This window comes from Prosopis cineraria, unplaced genomic scaffold, assembly GCF_029017545.1.
Source record: "Prosopis cineraria cultivar Desert tree isolate PC_DT_omini unplaced genomic scaffold, ASM2901754v1 PC13, whole genome shotgun sequence".
In the NCBI taxonomy this organism is placed as follows: Eukaryota; Viridiplantae; Streptophyta; class Magnoliopsida; order Fabales; family Fabaceae; genus Prosopis; species Prosopis cineraria.
This window is the reverse complement of record NW_026555344.1, coordinates 9553581-9569625: the sequence shown is the minus strand read 5'-3', so window position 1 is coordinate 9569625 and position 16045 is coordinate 9553581. Positions and strand designations below refer to the sequence as shown.

At 35.9% G+C, this 16045-nt stretch overlaps 4 protein-coding genes across 4 annotated transcripts; 1 reads left to right on the top strand and 3 right to left on the bottom strand.

The window, feature by feature from the left end:
• Positions 1-2655: 2655 nt before the first annotated feature.
• On the bottom strand, positions 2656-4349 carry LOC129289869 (putative UPF0481 protein At3g02645). Its single transcript, XM_054926630.1, has 2 exons — positions 3440-4349; positions 2656-3308 (listed from the first exon to the last, which is right to left on the bottom strand). The coding sequence occupies exons 1-2, from the start codon at positions 4347-4349 to the stop codon at positions 2656-2658; spliced, it is 1563 nt and encodes a 520-aa protein (XP_054782605.1).
• Positions 4350-7219: 2870 nt separating this feature from the next.
• LOC129289867 (pentatricopeptide repeat-containing protein At1g80550, mitochondrial-like) lies at positions 7220-8223 on the bottom strand. Its single transcript, XM_054926629.1, has 2 exons — positions 8043-8223; positions 7220-7758 (listed from the first exon to the last, which is right to left on the bottom strand). Exons 1-2 carry the CDS (start codon positions 8221-8223, stop codon positions 7220-7222), a joined length of 720 nt encoding a protein of 239 aa, XP_054782604.1.
• LOC129291319 (uncharacterized) lies at positions 8139-12097 on the top strand. The gene is made up of 5 exons (XM_054928607.1): positions 8139-9123; positions 10785-10842; positions 10935-11018; positions 11138-11279; positions 11534-12097. Exons 1-5 carry the CDS (start codon positions 8622-8624, stop codon positions 11906-11908), a joined length of 1161 nt encoding a protein of 386 aa, XP_054784582.1. The 5' UTR covers positions 8139-8621; the 3' UTR covers positions 11909-12097.
• Positions 12098-13788: 1691 nt separating this feature from the next.
• Positions 13789-15661, bottom strand: LOC129291444 (probable WRKY transcription factor 40). The gene is made up of 5 exons (XM_054928796.1): positions 15397-15661; positions 15246-15308; positions 14781-15113; positions 14547-14663; positions 13789-14437 (listed from the first exon to the last, which is right to left on the bottom strand). Exons 1-5 carry the CDS (start codon positions 15472-15474, stop codon positions 14096-14098), a joined length of 933 nt encoding a protein of 310 aa, XP_054784771.1. The 5' UTR covers positions 15475-15661; the 3' UTR covers positions 13789-14095.
• Between the last annotated feature and the right edge of the window lie 384 nt (positions 15662-16045).

Genomic DNA, 16045 nt, shown 5'->3' with positions numbered 1-16045 from the left:
ATCATCAGTAAGTTTAGGAATGCTTAGAAGATTTTTTTTGGCAATAGAAGTATATAGAATATCTTTAAGGACAACAGAATTTCCAGGCACATTTTGAATTCTAGAAGTACTTATTTGTTCAACTTTCATATTTTGTCCATTGGCAACAAATAATGTTATCTTACCATCATTCTTCATAGGACTGTCAAGTCTGGAAGCGTCATTGGTGACATGTGTGGTGGCTTCACTATCAAGGTACCAAGAGGCATCATTAACTACTTCTGGTGAAGCATAGAAAACAAAGTTTTGACCAGCCTGAATGTCATCAAATGAACTCTTGCTATTGCTGCCATTAGTAGGAGGTTTGAAGGAGCGGTCAAACCTCTTATAACAGTTTTTGACATGATGACTAGTTTTCTCACATAACACACATACTGGTCTATCACTTCCACAACTAAATTTGCCTCTTCCACGAGAAGGTCTACCTCTATAAGAACTACGCCAAGAACCACAAGAAGAGTAAAAAAAAAGCAATGTTTGCAAATTGAGAAGAAACATTCAGTTAAGAGATTTGATTGAGTTGCTCTAACCGAGACTCATAGGTAAGTAGCTCAGTCTGAAATTCAATCCAGCTAATATCATCTTGTTTTGAAAGTTACACTATAATGGGATTGTATTCTCCATCAAGTCCTGCTAATACTTGAAGTAAAAAATCAAACTGAGGTACAGCACTGCCAGTGAGAGACAAACTTTCAGAGAAATCCTTCATTTTAGAGAGGTATTCTTGTATAGAAGAAGACCTTTTCCTAGTACGTTGTAACTCAGAATGCAGCATAAGAACTCTGGCTTTGTTCTGTGCTCCAGTAACTTCTTTTGCAGCATGCTAAAGACCAGCAGAGGTAGAAACACTGGTCATTTCAGAAGAAACATCAATAGTCATAATGTTGAGGAGCCAACCGAAGAGGAGCTAATCAGCTACAATCCAATCCTCAAATTCTGGATTGAGTTTTGAGACACCATTCTCAACAATAAACTGAGATGGACAGAAGTTGGTACTAGTGATAAAACCTTCAAGTTTATGGCCCTTGATAGTTGGAGGAACATGGGTGGACCATAAAGTGTAGTTGGTCTGATCAAGTCTCATAGAGCAAGGCTGTGAGAGACCATTAGAACCAGCTGAAACCTTAGGTAGATTTGAAGCAAAAATAAGTGAACTCTGAATGGCAGTAGGAGTTTTTGGACTATTTTGAGAGCTAGAGTCAGCCATAGCAGCAATGCCAAGAAATACTCTGATACCAAGATAAGAAAATCATAAAACCTGAAATTTTAAAAACTGGCACACAGTGCCAGTGATGTATTATTGCTTTATATAGGAGTAGGGTTAAAAACTCTAATGAATATTACAATGCCATCTGACAATATAGATAAGAATAGAATGTAAAATTACAACACTATACAATAATATATGTGGGCTTATGTAAATACTGAAGCTTTTAGGCTTTGGCTCCTCTGGATGCTATTACTTGTAATTGGGCTTTGTGACAATGTCTTGATAAAATCTAGGTGTGTCGGCACCTCTCTCTTGGCAGGAGATTTAAACCTCTAAACCTAACCCTAATTAGATTGGTGTGAGGATTTAGTTACAATGCAATTTACAAATACTTTTACGAGGACTTTAATCCAAATGAGCTGCTTGCCAATGTTGAACTTATGAATGCAATTCATTTAAAATTTTTCTTATAAAAACAGCTTGATTATTTGATTCAACTAATAAAGAAGTTATATTTTTTTTATAAGAGCTTTCAAGTTTGATTGAGGAATATAAGGTAATAAAACTTCTCTTTGAAAAAGTTCCATCCGAGCTCAATTCAAATTAATCTAACCCCTCAACATGAGGAAAGCCAAAGATATTGGATTTTCTAAAAAGATTATTATAAAAAACCTGTCAACCTAAAATTATTTACTTACAGTTGATAACAAACATAAATTGAAATTTGTATTCTTTTTTTTTATACAAGAAGCAGCATAAATTTATACTCTCTCCGTTCAAAAATATAAGTTATTTTTAACAGAATCTCACCTTCCAATAAAGCAATTACCTACTTTTAAACTAGTTTTATCTTGCTATATTTACTCTTATTAAACACTCTACAATAAATATAAAGTCATTATTAATAGGGGCACTTTTGAAAAAAAAAAAGGTAATGATTACATCTTGAAAGACTAAAAATGTCTTGCATTTTTTAATATTTAACTCTTTAAAAAATATCTTATATTTTTGAACGGAATGAATATGTAAAGAATTACATTTAGATCTTAAATGAAAAGTTAATTATTTTTTTAGTTTATTTACAAGTCAAACTTCTATTTTTATTTACAGGTTAAATTTACAAGTGAACAGATTTTGTGAGTAATTAATTTATTTACTCGGGAATTTTATGTAATTATCCCCTTTTTTAATATAGAAGAAGATTCAAGGCCAATTACGTGAGTACGACATCTTATCAGAAAAGAGAGAAGTATCCGAACATCAACTGAAAATCTCAACAACTCAATCGTGGAGATTTAAATTCACAAATCAAAACGCGCTTCTCTTTCAGAAGCCACAGCACAGGTACATTACCAAGAGTTAGAGAGAGAGAGAGAACAAATTTCAGTTAATTTGAAATGAATCAATCATTCATCAGTAGTATCCACCTGAAATATGCGACTGCAAGTATAAACAGAGCAGAAAGTTTGCAAGGTCATCAAGAGCAAGAGCAAGATGGCAGCCAGGAATGTCAAGCACTGCCATGAACTGAACTCATAAAACTTCATTAATTTCCAAGCTTTCACCTTTATTCTTCCATTATAGTACTTGTTCACATCTTCAATGGCCTTGTCCAAGAATATCACCTTAGTCAATCTTAGAGACCTGTTCATCCCGTTCCACATGTTAGCTACTTCTTCATCACTCTTCAAATGGTTCTGAACAATCCCTTTTTCTCTCAGTATCTTCACCTCCTCCCCAGAATCTATAATCCCATTCATCAGTTCAGTGTATCTTGTCACAACCAACGGGCCTGAAGCTGCTGATACTTCATATGCAACTAAATTTTTCAACAAAACTTCAGTATTGACGTCTAGACTAATGGTGGGAAGGTGAAATGTGCGCGTTTTTGTGTCAAAAGCAATGCTTGATATGCCTTTATTTGTGGGTAAGAAACGAACCCCTGAATCAAAGTGTTCTGAAACTGATGGAATAGCAATTTCCTCTACTAATGGTGATCTATTAATAAGACTATTCGAGCTTGAATCCCCATTTTCTGGTTTTTCTTCTTCTTCTTTATCTATCAAGGAAAAGAAGAAGGATTCTACAGGCACTTTAAGAATTTTAAGTCCAGGAAGGTTGGAGATGATTGTCCAAGGCAACTTAATGATGAACAGGTCTAGATAGTAATACCTTCTTAATCAGACGTACTGGCCCTTTGTTTATTTTGAAAGCAACTTCCAGAGCTCACTAGGAATCTCTCAACATGGTTTGGATTTGAGGTTGATTTTTCATTCTCTTCTTGCTCTTCTTCAAGTTGATGAGCCTCGTCAACTTCGACTATATCAGATTGTTGTTCCAATTTGGGCACAATCATGTCATAAAAGAAATCCAACAAGTGAGCACATTCTGAGACTTGGACGTTTGGATGATCATCCATCAGCTTGAAAGGAGAAAGCTCTTTCAACAATCCTATAACCATTAAAAACAGTAAGTCATCTGCATCTTCTAAAGATGTGAACTTGAACTCCAACATCTCTCTCAAAACAAACAAGGGAAGTTGATTCTCAGGCATTACTAAGTCTCTCAAAATTGCATTATGAGCCGATTTCTTCCCTGCATAATCTACCAAATGAGACATAAACCTTGAGGAAACCCGAGGTACTTTTGATCCTTCTTCGATGGCATAAACCTGAAGGAACTCGAGCAAGAATGAGGCATCAACTGCCATCATCCACACCAATGTTTCGCCACTGAAATCTAAGAACTTGCGGTAGCAAGCACGAATCCTCTGCTCCAACTTCGTCAGTTGTTGTACGAGGTTTTCTAACCTCAGGTTTTGCAGTTGTTTCTGGAACCTTTTTGCAGCAGCAAGCTTGTACCTTTCCATTTCATAAAGTTCTGGACGCCAGTAATGATAAGGGCCAATTGCAACTTGCTGAGGGACGTAGGAATCTGGATCACTAACCATGAGAAGCTTGGGAACATTGAAGATGGATACAGGTAGCTCGCCATCATCCTCAAGTTCTTCTTCAAGGGTTCTACGGATTTGAATGACCCATCTAAGCTCATCAAAGTTGGATTTAGAGTCATATGAAATTGTGTATCTTAGAGAAGACATGTTATATGAGTTTACTGTAGGATGAACTATTGCAGGAAATAGAAGTTTTGATGATATATTTAATGAAGAGGGAGTAAAGAAGATGAAGCTTTAATTGGAGCATAGAGCCAGTGAAAGCGTTAGTAGAGCTTTAAAAAAACATGAAAGTAATTTATCACCAGAAAGGTTCAGTAATAACATTCTCTGAAGTTATCTTGAAGTGAAAATTTGTAAAGTTTCACATGGTTATGGCATACGTTAAACGTGCCTTTTATGTGATATATAATATAAAAGAAACTTTACAGTCTGTTACATTAGAAATACTAACAGAAGAATAATTAGTAGCAATATTTTTTTTTTTATTGGCTAAACCCAAACCTACCCTGTAATAAGAGCAAAGAAAAAGTTCAGCTTGGTTTCTTTGAATTATTCTTTCGTTTCCTTAAATCAACAGATTCCTTAAACATGAAGAAAAGAGAGCATATTTCAAGTGGCCCGACTAGCATATATTATAAAATTAACATAACTTAGCTAATTGAAGGTCACTCTCCACTGCCTCCACTTTGACATGATTACATCCTTTTGGTATGTTTGATGAAACAGTCTCCATCTGAGTCATATCAGTCATGAAAATAAAATAGAAACAAAAAATATGCAGTGCCTATTACAACCTTATGCAATAATCTTTATACTGATGATCCAGCTATACGTGTGGTAGATCACTTCTCAACCTACTTTCAAGAGTAAGAAAGGTTGCAGACCATATCCTTGCAGCAGATTAAAAGGATAAAATTTCATTTTATTTCATTTTATTTTTGAAATTTTAGATGATAGCAACTATGATGTGAATGTGATGTGGGATGTGACCATGCATTAGTGACTTTGTTGCTGGTATGTGCTCTTAGTTGATTAGGTATAAACCAAAAGGGGGACTCTAATTTGGCAATAGATTTGCTGGCATGTGCTATTAGTAAAAATACTTTTGTTTTTAATGAAAACTAGATTTTACTTGCCTGAGCGATACAAGGAAGATTAAAAACTAACTATAGTTTATCAATGAAGAGAAAGGAATACTGCAATGCATGACCTAAACGAAACATGAAGATATGTTCTACAAGAAAACAAAAGAGTTCAAAAATATTTTGTCAGATGTACGAGGAAACAAAAAAAAAAAGAAATGCTTCCATTGTTATGCCTAAATAAATCATGACAATATATTTTATAAAAATAAAACAAAATAGTTCGAAGAAACTTTTTTAGATGTAAAGAAAAAGAATGAACTAAAAAATATATAATTTCTGAATGGTGAAAAAGAAAAAAATTTCCAATGCTTTGCGCACGCGCGCACGAAACACATTCTCATTCTATCCATCAATGTAATGCTTTTAAAGTTATCTATTGCCCATTTAAAATCTCTGCTACATAGCCTCTATAAGATAAATTATCTTGAGATAAGATAGATAATTCATATTAGATGAGAGAGATCTCCCTTAAACACTTCATGTAAATTTTGAAGAGGCCTTACTAAGAGCCACATCTAAACTATTTATAACTTCTAAATTCAAAAAATCACTTCTTTAAGATTTTCAACTCCCTGTCAGTCATTCCCTATGAGCATTTTTTTTTATTAAGATTTAAGAAAAACAAAATGAAGATGCTAAGAAAATCATTCAAACTTGGTACGCAAAAATTACTTGACCAAAATGAAATTAAAATGAGATTATTGCATTAACATTGCCCATGTATTTGATCATTTAAAAATGTATGAAAACAATTATATATTGTGATAATGTAAAGATGTCAAAAATGTTTTTCGTTCCATAAACACATTTTAGAAGAGGGAAGGAACTCTCATGCACTCCAGGATGGAGCCGGCACTGCTCATAGAGCTGGCAATGTTCGCATCAATAGTGAAATCTGACAGGAGCCAAAATGAAGCCACTACTCTTTATGGCTAAGGGGGAATAGATTTTAAAGATATACTGATGATTGTTATTGATTGATGATTGCCATGTTCTATGAAATCCGCTTAAAAAAGAACAGAAAGAAACTTCTTAACAATCTGGATAGCCATTATGCAGGCTCCTCAAAAATAAGTTTGATTGTGGCTAAACCAGGAAGCCAAAAGCGGAAGCCACAATCAAACAAACATACTGAAATAATTCTCAAGTCTCTGATGCATGTCCAGGAAAATGTTGAAACCATACTCAAAGCCCAACAAGTACAGAAATTGGTTGAATTTAGTCAACTCGACTAAACAAATCTATATATAGCATAGTTTCTATAGCTTGACCACAGAATGAACAAGAACATCATGACAATAGAAGCCTCACAAGTGTAAACCTCAGTAGTGGTAGTGGCAAGTCACTATGTACAGAGATTTATGATCAAAGTCAAGCACAGGCGCCTGAAGCTCACATAATTCTTCAACTGAGTCTCCACTGCATTTCAGTACTACCTTTGGAGGAAATAAATAGCAGGCTGATTATCCCAGCGGATCAGGCTTTTTTTTTTTTTTTTTTTTGTACATATGCCTTGTAGAGATTGAAAATCAACCAATCACATTCAGGCATGTCAGGAACCAGCATCAGCAAAGCAACTTAGCGAGCGTCGAGTTATGAATCCACCCAATATAGGGTCAACAGTCAATGGAGAACAAGCTTGTTACTGATTTGCTGATTTTTTTTCTTCCATGGGTTTGCGAACATTTCTCACCTTCCTTTGAAGTCATCTTCCATGTATGATATTTATTTTCAAATTCTAGCATATTAGTACCTTGCATATCCTTAAGCTTGCTTTTTCCCCATGATACCACTTGAGAAAAAGAGAGACTTGTGCCTGTCTATCTATACAACCATTGCACATGCAAATAATTGGATTAAAAATCACAACTATCCGCCAGGGGATTCTCCTGTCACCTCCAGTGTTGTCTCCAATTCTTTCCTTGGCCTAGATGAAAGTCCTTTTGTTAACATCTCTTCATCATATTTCCTAGCCAAGTCTAATAATCCCTTTTCCACAAGAGCATCTATCAAAGCATTGTAAGCAGATGCATCAGGACTGGATCCAAGTTCTTCCATTTTCTCCCACACTAAAAAAACTGGTCGAAGAAATCCCCACCTCCCAAACTTCCTCACAAGCATCACATAGGTGTCCATACTTGGCCGAATTCCACTTCCAATCATTTTATAAAACAATGTGAGTATATCCCTAGGCTTTTCCATGCAAGCGAAAAAGAAATGATATGAAATTGCATTTGGCTGACATCCATTCTTACGCATGGTATCGAGCATCTCAAGTGCTTGCTTATATCTGAAGTTATCACATAAAAGCTTAATGACGGTGTTATAGGTTACAAGAGAAGGCTCAAACCCTAAATCTTTCATTTCACGAAAGAGCCTAATTGAAAAATCAACCCCCAGTGAAAGACCTATGGCACGAATTAATAGCAATATTATAGACAACCACATCCAATTTCATCCGTTTAATCTTCATCTGCTTGAATAATTTCACAGCCTTCCAAGGTGGAAGCTGGCAGGCGGCGACAACAAATATTGTAACGTTAAGATAACTTCAGAGAATGTTATTGCTAAACCTTTCTTTTTGAAGGGGGCTTTGTAACGTTATCCGCCGAGGTGGAAGCTGGCAGGCGACGACAACAAATATTGCCGTTTCACTGTAACGAAAAAGAAAAGGGAAAAAAATGGCGACAACATTTCCTCACTTTTGGGCCGGACAAATTTGTCCTTTTCGTCAGAGCTCTGTTTCCTACGTGGCGAGCTATAAATGGTAAACTCTTCCCTTTACTTTCTCTCTTCCGCTGCATCTCTCTCTCCCCTCTTTCACAGTCCACCTTTGATTCGATGCTTTTGCTTTCTCCACCAAGCTTCACCATCAGAACATTCCTTTGAAATTTGTCAAAAGATTTTCGCTTCACTCACTTTCTTACTCTTTCTCAGTTGTTATCAAGGCCGCCATTTTCGTCGCCCACAATCTAAAGCTCATATCTTTTTCGGCCACAAAATTTAAAAAAAAAAAAAGGTTTTGTTTTCTGTAATGCATTTGAAAGTTCAAACTCTTCTTTCCGTTAGGGTTTTGGGTCATAGAAGCCTCGCATTGAATTCCCAGTAGTCTACTTTGTCAAGCGAAAATTTTGAGCTTAGAGTAGTTTAGTTTCTCTTTGGCCATATATTTTTTTTCCAATTCTTTGTGTGCAGCCGGGAATTTGAATTTCATATTCAACATTGACTTGAAATTTCTGGAAGAAGCTTCTGAAAGAGAGAATTTCTCGCAATGTCGGGCCCACCCAGAGTTCGATCCATGAATGTTGCCGACTCCGAGTCCCGGCCGGTGCTTGTTCCCGCCGGCAACAAAGCTCGGACCACCGACGGACGGAAACCAGCTTCGAAACCTGTCAAGAAACCAGAGCAGACGATTCAAGAACCGGAGGCTAAGGAGAAGAAGCCAACTGCGCGTTCAAATCCGCAATGCGTTTCAGTACCGACGATTTTGAAGCGGCAGGATCATCATCAAGGCGTACTCAGTTTGTCAATGAACGCTTCCTGCTCATCTGATGCGTCGTCAACGGATTCTTCAACTCACAGTTGGGCGTCGTCAGGTGGGAAGGTGGTGCGGCGTACAAGGGAGCCATTGAAGAAAAAGAACTCTGGTTCGAAGGCGGAGAGGCGTGAAAAGGTTGGGGCAGATAATGTGGCTGTTCCTGATACTGTCCTGGCAGATTCAACTGATAGTTTGGAGGGCAAGAAAAGGTGTGCTTGGGTTACACCTAATACAGGTATCTTGATTCCCTGGCATTTGTTTAAAGTATTGTGCTTTTCTCTCTTTTGGCCAACAAAAGTATCGAGCTGTTGTATCATTTGTTTAAGGCTTCATGTTCATTGTGATTTTCGGCACTTTAAAGTTGGGAGGGAGTAACCCTGACACAACTCTTTCTTATGGACGAAGAATGAGGACATTGAATTAGACATGATTAAAGTTGCAATTGATTGCAATGTGGAAAATGAAAAATTTTACTATAGACGAGTATAATTCTTATAAGTCTCGCTTCCACATCTTTTCATTCGGTAAATCAACTAGTCGTTGGTCACCAAAAGGATTTGGATTGCTGACCCTTTTACATGACATGATTCAGCTTCACACTGCCATCGTAAATGACAGAGTTAATTTTCCATGCTTAGTTTTACGACATCCAATTCAAAACAGTCGCAAAGCTGTATCCTGAATCTGGTAGCTTTCAGGTCTAACATAACATCAAATATTGTCCCATGTGATTCTAAAGTATTTTTGTGTCTAATGAAGAGACCATATAGTCTCTAGCTAATGTATATATGTCATTCACTAACTGTGATCACTATATTATGGTGGATTTTCTGCTGTTCTTCCCAATTTAAGACCAAGAGGTGCATTTTCTAGCTCTTGTTTGCCCGATGCATGCGCTCACTAATGATGAATTATGGATGTTAAACTTTCATAATCTACATCAGCATTAAGTTTAAGCAATGAGTTTTGATGATCTGGATGGTGAGATCCCTGTAATTAGTTATAGATTATTTATAGAAGCGCCTGCTATGTCCTGCAATGCCAGTTCATCTTGAGCTTGCTTGTTGTATCCCAGCAGCTTTAATTTTATTTTTTTTTTCCTTTTGTTAAAGTAGTGGTTTTTTGCAGAATAAGTGAAATATAGATGTCAACATTGAAACTTAGAGGTCACAGCATTCTCTTGATAATAGCATCATTATACCTTGTTTATCGATTGCTCCTTATCATGTCAATTTCAATAGTCAGTCACTGAAGTTCTAAGTGCTGCAACTTTTAAGACAGCTTGAGAGAATGCATATTTCCCTAGAAAGTTGATTTCCGTTCACAGAAACCATTAGTGTTCTCTAGTTTGTTTATAGACTAACTGGGATGATTTATCTTTTTTATCAAGCAATTTTTCAAAATGATATGGCAAAACATATCAGTTAGATGGTTCTGTCATTTCATAAAGCACTTATGCAGTTATGCAGTCACCCCTTGGTTTTCATGTCAGAAATTACAACATTTGTTAGCCTAGAGTGGGAGGATGAGTAAAAGTGATAAGGATTAAGCTGGCAAGCTGCAGGAAATAGTTATAGTATGATGGAGCTAACTATTAAAGGACGAATTGATAACATATGTTGATAAATCTTTGATCTTCGTGTCCATACTTTGAGAGCATGCTAACCTCTAGAGTCATAATATCTTTATCTATCAACTACATATTTAAGTGATTAACCTCATAGTACCTTACGATTCAACTTTTCTGAGGTTGATTTGGGGCTGCATTGTTTGCCTATGATAAAATGATTAAATATCTGATTTCACTATTTTCTTAATTCGGAGCTGGCTTTATAACATTGTGGCTGTAGATTCCTTGTACTTCTTTGATTGCTTATTTTCTCTCCTTTTTGTCAGAACCAAATTATGTTGCTTTCCATGATGAAGAGTGGGGAGCTCCTGTCCATGAAGACAAGTACGTGTGGTCTTGTTCCGGTGTTTGTGCAATATTGTGCTTTCAGCTTTGTGGTTCAAATGAAGTCTCAATGATTCTATGATTTCGTGCAGGAAACTGTTTGAGTTGCTCAGCTTCTCTGGAGCTTTGGCTGAATTGACGTGGCCCACCATCCTTAGCAAAAGGCAATTATTTCGGTATGAATGTCATTTGATGAGATTTTTATATGGAGAATGAATTTTTAAAATTTTGGTTCAAACTGGGTTAATTTTATTTTATTTATTTTTTTTTTGTTACATGACATGTCTGAACACAGTGAAGTCTTTTTGGAATTCGATCCAAGTACTGTTTCACGGATGAACGAGAAAAAGATAACTGCACCAGGAAGCCCTGCTACGTCTTTGCTTTCAGAACTCAGGTTGCGAGCCATAGTTGAAAATGCACGTCAGATATGCAAGGTAAACTTTCATTCATCCACAAGTCTACCTTGTTTTTTAACTGAAGTAGGGGGGAAATTAACCCTTCGATTTCAGACTTTTCTGTTAGCTACCAAGAAGATGAATGAAAATGAAACAAGGAAAACCTGCTGCATGAGCCACAGATGAATCATAAATGATGACTAAATTTGTAATAAAACAAGTTGACTGCAACTTGTTTGAGGGTGGATTAGTATGAAGGTTTCTCAACGTAGAAAATTCCTGCTTCCATGCAGGTGATTGAAGAGTTTGGGTCCTTTGATGCATTCATCTGGAATTTCGTGAACCATAAGCCGATAGTTAGTCAATTCCGATACCCACGACAGCTACCGGTCAAATCTCCAAAGGCAGAATTCATAAGCAAAGACCTTGTGAAAAGAGGTTTCAGGAGTGTAGGACCAACCGTCATCTACACTTTTATGCAAGTGGCTGGGCTAACAAATGACCACCTTATCAGTTGCTTCAGATTCAAAGAATGTACAGCCACCGAAGAAACGGCACAAAAAGACGGCTCCCTCACCATGTCTAAGGTCAATGGCAAAACTACTGAGGATCCCACGGAGGTAGGTTTGTTAATTGCTGTGGAGAAATTGAGCTTCACGTCCAAGTAGAATGATTGAAAATGAAAGGCTTTGGTTTGGTTGACGGAGTTGACCAAGGCTTTGCCTGTGGCGAAGGAGTGTACAAATCCATACAAAAATAGCTAGAGAAAAGAACTTGTATCTTAAAAGCACGATGACTCTGGCAATTCAAGTTCTTGTGTATTAAAAAATTACTGAAATGGATTCCTCTTTCTCCTTTGTGTCTATTCTCTATTCTTTTTAAACCTTTCTCTGCAGAAACCGTGTTTCCATGTGTTGATGGCCATGAAAGTTCAGGTTCACTGTAGTATACAATGTTAAAATCAAATTTTAACTATAGTTATTAATTTATACTGTTAAATATTACTTCCTTCGATTAAGAATATAAAATATTTTTAATTAAATTTTACCTCCTAATATAGTAATTATCTATTTTTAAATTAATTTTTTTAATATTTATTTTTATTAAATACTTTATATTAAACATAAAGTTATTATTAATAAGGAATATTTTTAAAAAAATAATAATTACATTTTAAATAATTAAAATTTTTGACATTTTTAAATATTTAATTTTTTAAAAAATATTTAACAGAGGAAGTATCAAATTTAGTGGAGAGAAGCTGTTGGCTCTAGCTGTACGCCATGCCAAAACCAGTTGATGGTTTTTTAGCATGTCACGTCAGCATTTGCTGCCTAATCGGTAATCTGTACAGGCACCGTTTTCGATGCTTCACATTTTTCTATTCACTACCTAATCTAAGGAAATTAGCGGCCGACAAAGTATTGCCGGTAAAAATTCCAGACATTTGACCAATGTGATTCGTGTGAAGAGGTTGATTCACGGCAAACCAAACATCAGTAATTAAAGAAAAAATGCCATAACCGACAAAGTGATACAATGGCCAGTTGAGAAGGGAATCCCACTTGAACTTGTATAAAGAATAAGCCAATTTCAATGTTTTGCAATGAATTGTTGAATAATTCACCTTAGATTATGTCTAAAAGAGTTTTAAAGTTTGGTGATCGGTGAAGATTTTCTCAAAAAGGTAGAAAACCTTCGAGAATTCCATATCAGTTTACAGCTTATTTGGATTGGCATTATAATTGATATTGGGACTTAAATAATCGATTTTTAGAAAAATTACTCAAACAACTAAAAAAATTAATAATTAATTATTAAGTCATTATCACGTTTTGAAATAAGTTTTAAGGGATTGCTTATAGATTCAATTTTATTATTAAATAATATATTTTATTTCTTAAATAAAGTTTAATAAAATTAATAATATTAAATATAACTTTATCAATAATTTAATTTTAAAAAGTAATACAGTTAAAATTAATTTCAATGCCCAGACAGATTACGTTATAACATAATTAATTAAAATTAAAATTAATTATATTAATAATTATTTTTATAATCAATTATATTTATCTGATATTCAAATGGGCTATTAATATGCAAGCATTGGCTTATTCTCACGAGAGTATGAATTCAAATTTAATCTAAAGTATCTTTGCCAATGTTCTTTAAAATGTCAAACGTACTCTGACCGCAGTGAGTTATAAATACCCCAATTGGAACCAGGAAAAAGATCTAAATAAAGTTAGAATCTTTCAATCAAGTGTATAACTCAATATTTTGGTAACCTTGGAGGAAGTTATATTAGATTTGACTGCCCAAAAATATATCTTACAACCAAAAGTTTATCACCAAAAACACTTAGATCTTACTATCCACACATAACCTGAAGTTTTTAATACTTGAAATTCGAAGCTTATGCTTTTAATTGTTTATCTCATGAGCTGTTGGCAAAAAAATTTATGACTTCCCGTAAACACAAGGTGACTAATTGATTGTTTCAAACTACAGTAGCAGGCTCGACTCCACAGAGATAGAGCTTCGCTTCATGAAAAAGAGAAAATTCTCTTCATTTTTGGGATAATTTTTTGTAGCACCTATATTGGGCATCTCGTTTGATTTCTCTATAGATGCAGAAAAACAGAAATGGCTGAACTGAGCCCCTTTAGCTCATGTTTAATCTCTGCCAACTTACTATCCTGATTAAAAGAATCAAATTTGAGGTGTATCTCCCAATTTCCTCTGCTATATTTACATGCAGATCCTATGGTGAAATTAAAACTAATCCAGTTTTGGATATTTTCTTGATGACAGTATACACTTCTAAGCTAACTAAACTAGACATTTCTCTTCTAATTCTTGTGCGACATTCTTCCTGAAATGGCTGCAAGGAGTGCTGATCTAAAATTTGGATCCTTGGTTAATGAGGAAGCCATCTGTTCCACCAAAACCTGTGGGACTTCTGACGAATCGAGCTTCGGTATAGAGTTTGTGGATTCATTGAAGGACTTAGATCTTGACATGTCAACTTTAGGAGGAGAATGCCTCAGAGAAGATGAACTAGGTGCTATGCCATGTGTCATGCCTCGGCTAGAACCGGATGCTGTGGTCTCCATTTGAGAAGGCTGTGGATGATTGTGCTCTCCTTCATATGTTGCCACAACAATGGACTGATCATCCACACTTCTTTGGACCTGAAACAGCCAAACGTATAGATGAAACACTTAGCACGTCTGTCTTTGATCCCAATTCCTTACGATTGGTTCATCATTGGAACTTAGTTATGATTTAATTAATAATTACCTTCTTTTTGACAGGGCATGAGGGAGCAAAAGAGCATTTGAAGTATGCTCTTGGACAAGGGTTATCTCTGGTCACCTTTTGCCCATATTTCCTCCATTGATATCCATCTTTCACAATCTGAAAAGAGAAATATGCATAATTAGTCATGGTGAAGAATCAAAATAGAAGTAAATGTTAATTAAGAGTGTGTGTGTGTGTGTGTAGAAGAGTAAAGCTAGAGGGTAGGTAGCTTACAAGGCTTGTATCAGATGCTGGTGTTCTGAAATAAGCTTTAGTGATTTTTGCTTTGATGATCTCTTGCCTTGGTTTCTTGCTTGATTCTTCATCAGTAGAGCTGCTCTCAGAGTTGTTTCCATAAGCCCTAATTGGATTGCTATTATTGCTGGTTTCTGACTTCCTTTTCTTTGGTGGGCTCATCTCCTTCCCCGAATTGTTGTTCTTCCTCATATATTCAGACACATGGTTCTTCAAAGTGTTGTAGTTCTCACACATCTCTGTCAGCATTTCAGTCAGCTTCTTGTTCTCTGCACTCACCCTCTTCAATTCCTCCTCCAGATTACCACTTGTCTGAAACTCATTAAGCTTATAATCAGAAATGAGTCGTACAAAATGGACTAATCAAACAAAGATCAGTGCGAGTTTCCTGAACCCAGAAGGGCAAAAAAAAAAAAAAAAGATCCCAGAAACAACTAAACTAACCTCCTGTCTTGCAGGAGACGACTTCAAGTCCAATGAAAAAAAGTTGCTTTCCAGCTCCCTTTTCTGAACAGAACACATGAAAGATTTCCCAGGTCATTAAACATTCAAGCCAAAGCTTCTATAGATGGGCACGAAGATATGTTTGACTTACAGGAATCTCTTCACTAACTCTGGAATCAGGGTTGAGGTTGAGGTCCAAGGAACTGTTAATCCATGATGAATAATCCATAGCAGCCGAAAGTCAAAAGACGTAGTCGCAGCGAAACCCAGAAGACAAAGTGTTAATTCAAACTCAAAGCTTTAAGCTTTGTGCGGTTCTGTGAGTGAACAAAGCGAGATACGAGCGTATATCTGTATAGAGAGGAAGGTCAAGTTGAAGAAGGAGGAAACTGAGAAGGAAGCTAAGAAAGGAAGACGCTGGCGCATTGGCAAATAAGGCAACTCTAGGCCTTTATTTATAGCGTAGCTGGACAAGAAGAAACGTGTTGATTTTATTTTTATTTTATTGAGGAAAAGAAAATAAAGTGGAAGAGACTGAATCTGCTTTCGTTTGTATGCCTTAATTTGTTAATTAAGTAATACATATTTAAAAAATAAATCCCCCTGATGCAAGCATGTCGGTGAGCATCTCAGTACTTAGAAAAGAATACAGAGAGAATGGAAATTTAAAGTCAAGCACGCACGCCCTTCAAATTCAAATGACTGTTCAAAGTAGCCGTAAAAGCTTGTGGATCTAGCAGGTTTGACGTGTTTTCATTTCAAGAAGGCAGGTACAAAACCTGTGTGTATGTGGATAACCC

What these genes read in the sequence shown, in the direction of transcription:
- LOC129289869 (XM_054926630.1), bottom strand. Translation starts at nt 4,349, where the DNA reads ATGTCTTCTCTAAGATACACAATTTCATATGACTCTAAATCCAACTTT. An exon ending in TCAAAATAAACAAAGGGCCA is followed by an intron (nt 3,309 to 3,439) that starts GTACGTCTGATT and finishes TTTCCTTGATAG; the next exon opens with ATAAAGAAGAAGAAGAAAAA.
- LOC129289867 (XM_054926629.1), bottom strand. Translation starts at nt 8,223, where the DNA reads ATGGTGAAGCTTGGTGGAGAAAGCAAAAGCATCGAATCAAAGGTGGAC. An exon ending in CGGCCCAAAAGTGAGGAAAT is followed by an intron (nt 7,759 to 8,042) that starts GTTGTCGCCATT and finishes TTCGTGCCATAG; the next exon opens with GTCTTTCACTGGGGGTTGAT.
- LOC129291319 (XM_054928607.1), top strand. Translation starts at nt 8,622, where the DNA reads ATGTCGGGCCCACCCAGAGTTCGATCCATGAATGTTGCCGACTCCGAG. An exon ending in GCTCCTGTCCATGAAGACAA is followed by an intron (nt 10,843 to 10,934) that starts GTACGTGTGGTC and finishes GATTTCGTGCAG; the next exon opens with GAAACTGTTTGAGTTGCTCA. An exon ending in AGCAAAAGGCAATTATTTCG is followed by an intron (nt 11,019 to 11,137) that starts GTATGAATGTCA and finishes GTCTGAACACAG; the next exon opens with TGAAGTCTTTTTGGAATTCG.
- LOC129291444 (XM_054928796.1), bottom strand. Translation starts at nt 15,474, where the DNA reads ATGGATTATTCATCATGGATTAACAGTTCCTTGGACCTCAACCTCAAC. An exon ending in CAGCATCTGATACAAGCCTT is followed by an intron (nt 14,664 to 14,780) that starts GTAAGCTACCTA and finishes TTCTCTTTTCAG; the next exon opens with ATTGTGAAAGATGGATATCA. An exon ending in CATGCCCTGTCAAAAAGAAG is followed by an intron (nt 14,438 to 14,546) that starts GTAATTATTAAT and finishes TGGCTGTTTCAG; the next exon opens with GTCCAAAGAAGTGTGGATGA.